At 35.7% G+C, this 5356-nt stretch overlaps 1 protein-coding gene across 2 annotated transcripts; it reads left to right on the top strand.

Moving 5' to 3' along the window:
* Positions 1-267: 267 nt before the first annotated feature.
* LOC309474814 (formin-like protein 2) lies at positions 268-5276 on the top strand. Of its 2 annotated transcripts, XM_082137433.1 has the most exons (5): positions 268-442; positions 525-626; positions 1043-1166; positions 1403-1518; positions 3648-5276. In XM_082137433.1, the coding sequence occupies exons 1-4, from the start codon at positions 299-301 to the stop codon at positions 1492-1494; spliced, it is 462 nt and encodes a 153-aa protein (XP_081993559.1). In that variant the 5' UTR covers positions 268-298; the 3' UTR covers positions 1495-1518; positions 3648-5276. The 2 variants fall into 2 exon arrangements, with proteins under 2 accessions (XP_081993559.1, XP_081993558.1); XM_082137432.1 differs by lacking the exon at positions 1403-1518 and having other exon boundaries at positions 3648-5273.
* Positions 5277-5356: the final 80 nt, after the last annotated feature.

Genomic DNA, 5356 nt, shown 5'->3' on the forward strand with positions numbered 1-5356 from the left:
AGCTTCTGTAAGTTTGTTTGTTGAGTGGATCTCATTAATCCCATGTTGCAGTCTCTCTGGAGAATGTTCTCTTGGATGTGAAGGAGCTACAGAGAGGTTTGGATCTGACCAGAAGAGAGTTCAGCATGCATGGCCACAACTCCCTGCTCAAAGATTTCATCCATCACAATGAGGCCAGGCTGAAGAAGCTTCTGGATGATGCTAGAATGCACAGGTAGAAAAAAAAGCACCTTTCTATAAGGAGTTGTGGTTAAAAAGAAAATCTGCGCTGGGTAAGGTTGTTGGTTTGAACCCCACAATGGACGATCCACATGATTATGTGACTTGGATGTTTTTACAGGATGCTTATGACGAGGTTGTCAAGTTCTTTGGGGAGAGCGCCAAGACCATGCCACCCTCTGTGTTCTTCCCTGTGTTCGTTCGCTTCATCAAGTCCTATAGGGTGAGCTTTTATACTATCAGTGCACCAACTTCCTTCTGGTTTACACAGGGCCCAGATCTAATTTGTCTTTTTTTTTTTTCAGCAAGCGAATGAAGAGAATGAGCAAAGGAAGAGGCAGGAGCAGCTGATGATGGAGAAACTTCTGGAACAGGAGGCCTTGATGGAGGAGCAAGATCATCAACAGGTATCATGTTGAAGTCATAAATGAGAGCCATTAGCCCAAAGTGGACATGCACTGTTGTACGCATAGCCTTTAACTTTGACACGTACGTATATGTACACAGTAAGTTATCGCATATGCATTACGACAACTTGCACTCAGTCAACAGAAGGTTTTGTATCTCTCGCCACAAGTTCAAACCCATACGCACATCTTTATGATCTTTTAAGCTTGCACAAGTTTCTGTCTTTGTTTTCTGCAAATTTTCTGACGAAATTTGCATCACACGGACCCTAGCGTATGCGTAAAAAAATAACTTTAGGCTTTACTAGTGAGCCCTAAAGTATATATTAAAGGAATATTGTTAAGTGTGAAGATTACAGTAAAACCGTGCGCAATGACTGCATATTCTTTCCCTTATTAACTCACTCCATCACCAGTCACCATCTCACAAGGGCAAGCGGCAACAGCAGGAGCTGATCACAGAGTTAAGGAAGAAGCAAGGCAAAGATACCCGCCTCGTCTACGAAGGCAAAGACGGAGCCATCGAGGACATCATTACAGGTAAGAACGCTACTGGATGCAAAACTCCGATTCATTGATTGTACGTATGATGAATGAATCCGTTTCCCTTAGTGTGTATTGGTCTTTCTCCTTTTGATAGTAACAGTAGATGTACTGTAGCAGTAGACGCCAAGCTGTTTAGCTTTAGGCTTGAAGTTTCTGTCTGATTCTGTGCTTTTTTAGAGCTTCTTGCTTTTGGTGTTTCTATGTTGTGATTGGCTATTATTTTGCTGCAGTGCTGAAGACCGTCCCCTTTACCGCACGATCAGCCAAACGTGGCTCGCGGTTCTTCTGTGATCCCGCCCTCTCCGAGGACTTCCATTACTAAACTAAATTCTCTCCCCTCAGCAAGGTGCCCTTAAATCCGTCTCTTATCGCTCATCTCCTAGCCATCCTTCTTTCTGTCTATTTCTTCATTTGTTTACTATTCATCTGGGTGTATTTGGGTATTAAATTCAGTATGAATTCTCAGCATAAAAATGCTGGTCACACTTTATATTAGGTGTCTTTAACTACTATGTACTTGCATCTAAAAAACATTTTAGGTACAATGCAATTTTTGTTCATACTGTATTGCAAAATTTTACTGTAATTTACTGTACAGCAAAAATGTTGCTGCTATTGAGGTTATGGACAGGTTTGGTGGTACGGTTAGGTTTAAGGGTCAGTTAAAGTGAAAGGGCCAGGTCAAATGTGTAATTATAGATTAATTACAGAAATCAATTACAGCTTATTTTTTTTTAATAAGTCAAATGTTAAAACATGTATGTACACAATAAGTGCATTGTATCAAGTGATTAATTTTAATGTTAGTACATAGTAGTAGGACCAAAATGCCTGCTTGCCTGCCTGCCTTTAATACTTCCACCATTTGGCATTTTGTTTCCTGTACACTATTTGTTATATCTATTAAGTTGTCACAGATTTAAAAAATGTCTTGAAGTTTCCCTCCTATTGAGTAGTTGTAATACAATTTTAAACAACATTTGTCTTGGTAACTTCCTGGAACATATCATGACTTATCAGAAAGATCTAAATTGTAGGGATGCACCAATATAAAAATTCTGGCTGATATTAGCCATAGATATTTCTATGTTGTTGTTGTTTTTGTTGAAAACTATGGAAGCTTGTTTCCGCCACAGAATAATAAATAAAAAAGGTAATTGCGACTTTTTATCTCGCAATTCTGACTTTTTAACTTGCACGATATAAACTCGCAATTGTGTTATAAAGTCAGAATTGCGTGATAAAAAGTCGAAATTGCAAAATCAGTCATTTTAAGTGCTCCAAGTCAATTTAGGCATCATATTATAATGTACCGTATGAAGAATGAATATTAATTAGATTTTTTTTATTTGCTAAAGATTACATTTTACAGTGTTGTTAAATTATTATGTTTTGCATAACCTTGATGTTAAAATAGGAAAATGAGTGTGCAGTTAAATATTCAATATTGGCTATCATATCCACTATTAACCGATACCACTAAATGGCGGAGACCGATAAATGGCCAATATTAAAATAATATATTCTATTTTGTTTAAATAAATGTAAAAAATAATGAATCAAAAACTAAAATCTGTCATTTAAATGCTTCAAGGCAATTTAGGCATCACAACATTAAAATGTACAGTATGAAGAATGAATATTATTTTTATTTGTTTATTTGTTAACAATAGCATTAAACAGTATTAATAAATTATTAGTATTTTGTAAAGATTAACAGTAATACTTTACAATAAGGTTTCATTAGTTAACATTAGTTAGCTACTTTAGTTAACATGAACTAAGAAAGAACAATACTTCTACAGCGTTTATTAATCTTAATGTTAATTTCAACATTTACTAATAAATTAATTAACATGAAAAGTTGGATTTGTTAACATTAATGCATTGTGAACAAAAAATTAATTACTATTTTTATTAAATAACATTATCAAAGATTAATAGATGTATTGCTCATATTTAGTTCATGTTATTTAATACATTAACTAATTTTAACAAATGAGACCTTATTGTAAAGTTTTACGAGATTAACTTTATCATAACTATCATGTAAAATTAGGGGAAATGAGTATGGACAATTAAATATTCAATATTGGTCATTATGTCTAAAATCAACTGATACTAATAAATGGCCAATATTAGAATATTCCGTCCCATTTTTGTCTAAATAAATGTAGAATTTAGGTATAAAATTGTCTGTAAATGTAAAAATAATACAAGTATGCTCAATATGTTTCGATATCAGCCATTCTATCCAATATTAATCAATACCAATAAATAAATAAAAACTCTAATATCGGAAAACTACCGTTATGGTACTGGAATATTGTGCATTCCTACTAAATTGATCTAAAACTAACCAAACATCCACATACCTGTCTGTTTTGCACCCATCTTTGGCCCCGTCCCATCCATATCTGCAGGCCCAGACTGTAGTTGTGTTCAGTGTATAACGGTTTACCTGTTTGTCTTCAGACCTGCGCAGTCAACCCTTCCGACGGGCCGATGCCCTGAGGAGGAGTGGGAGAAGGAACTTGGAGGTTCAGCACCTTCAGCTACGCAACATGGAGATCACCACCTGCTAGCCAGCTTTTGAGGACAGAGGGTGGGCCAATGACACTACTGAAAAAAGAACAAAAAATAGCACACTTAGGACAATGGAAGGATGTGACATTGAATACTTCTGCTTACCTGGAACCTGGAATCTCTTTTAAAGAAAGTAAGGTTGAATGCCATACGTCAGACCTATACAGTCAAATGTTGTGGATTCTACAAATGGACATTGTGAAGGAAGATGAGGTAGTGTGGTATTTTATGTTTCGCTCTGTTTAACTTTGAGACGTTGTGTATTACATACAAGGAGCAGCAGAAACGGCGAAAAGACTTTGGTTCGGCCCACTTGTGTCATTTTTACCTCTTGTTTTAAAAACTCCAAGCTAAGCAGCTTTTTCTGAGGGGAAGATTTACAAGATGCACTTTTATTTTTATTTTTATTTTTTAGCATTGAACCTGGATCATCTTAAAACTGAACTTTTGATTTAAAAAAAAAAGTGGATGAAGACCACGAAGGAGAACTTCTAACTGCTATTGAGGAAGTCTCTTCTTTACTGACTAAAAACCCATGAAACGTTGAGAAAATGTTTACTACCAAACATCCACAACCAGTTTGACATTTTATGTACAATACATCTCATTTTTAATCACAGACCTGCTCTCCTACTGGTTTGATCTCATGTGGCATTTGTGAGCTGTGAAAAAAAAAGAAAAAAAAGAGTTTGCTGTTTTTTTTTTAAAAAAAGAAAGATTTCATTGGACAAAAAGTCTTTTTTTTAAATGTACAGATATTTTGCTACAAAATTGAGCCTCTTATTTTTTACATTGTTCATCCATTGTGGTGCTGTACATATTGTTGAAACAAACCAACTTGTCCTGCAATATCACTGGAATGGTATTAACTTTTTATGTTGTTTAGTATGACAGTATTATTTAATTCGATGGTAAAGACAGTGAATCAACTTACTCTGTGACCTGAATTGCTCTCTCATCACTATTGTTGCATATGGTAAATGTCTGTGGTTGCACGTAACACTTGAAAGCTTGAACTGACACTAGTGGCACATATAACGTTTTTCTACTTTGATCTCTTTAACTGGAATCAGTGGTTGTGTGCAAATAAAGCAAAGACACCAGCACCGTTAAAAACAGTGATTCTTTTGTGTGGTCGACGCGAAATGTTCACACGAATTCTTGCGGTTTTTATTTTTACTGAAGATCTGGATTGACATGAGAATGCTGAAGGATACATGTGATATTGGAGCTACTTGAAATGTGGCGTGGGCAGTGGTAACCTAATTCTGCCACAAGGTGGTAGCAACCCCTTGTGTGCCAGGATCTTGGTGGTCCCTTGTGGCGCCTGGTCTGTGGAACAGGCTTTTGTACAATTAAACATGGCCAGATTACAGTTACTGATTTATTTAAACAAGATCCCATAAATAATGTTTAGCTCTCTGTCGAAAAAGTCATAGAAATCATTGTACATTTATGTGGAGTAAATTTAGGTTTTATACTAAAATGAACCTTTGCTGTGGTCCTCAGTAATTAAAATGCAAAAAATACACAAAATGTCAGTACCATTTCGTTATATGATATATATAACTGGTTAAGATATATATAACACCGCCCGA

The sequence above is a fragment of the Leuciscus leuciscus genome (genome assembly GCF_965113295.1).
Source record: "Leuciscus leuciscus genome assembly, chromosome: 14".
Lineage (NCBI taxonomy): Eukaryota > Metazoa > Chordata > Actinopteri > Cypriniformes > Leuciscidae > Leuciscus > Leuciscus leuciscus.

What these genes read in the sequence shown, in the direction of transcription:
- LOC309474814 (XM_082137432.1), top strand. Translation starts at nt 299, where the DNA reads ATGGACGATCCACATGATTATGTGACTTGGATGTTTTTACAGGATGCT. An exon ending in AGGAGCAAGATCATCAACAG is followed by an intron (nt 627 to 1,042) that starts GTATCATGTTGA and finishes CTCCATCACCAG; the next exon opens with TCACCATCTCACAAGGGCAA. An exon ending in CATCGAGGACATCATTACAG is followed by an intron (nt 1,167 to 3,647) that starts GTAAGAACGCTA and finishes GTTTGTCTTCAG; the next exon opens with ACCTGCGCAGTCAACCCTTC.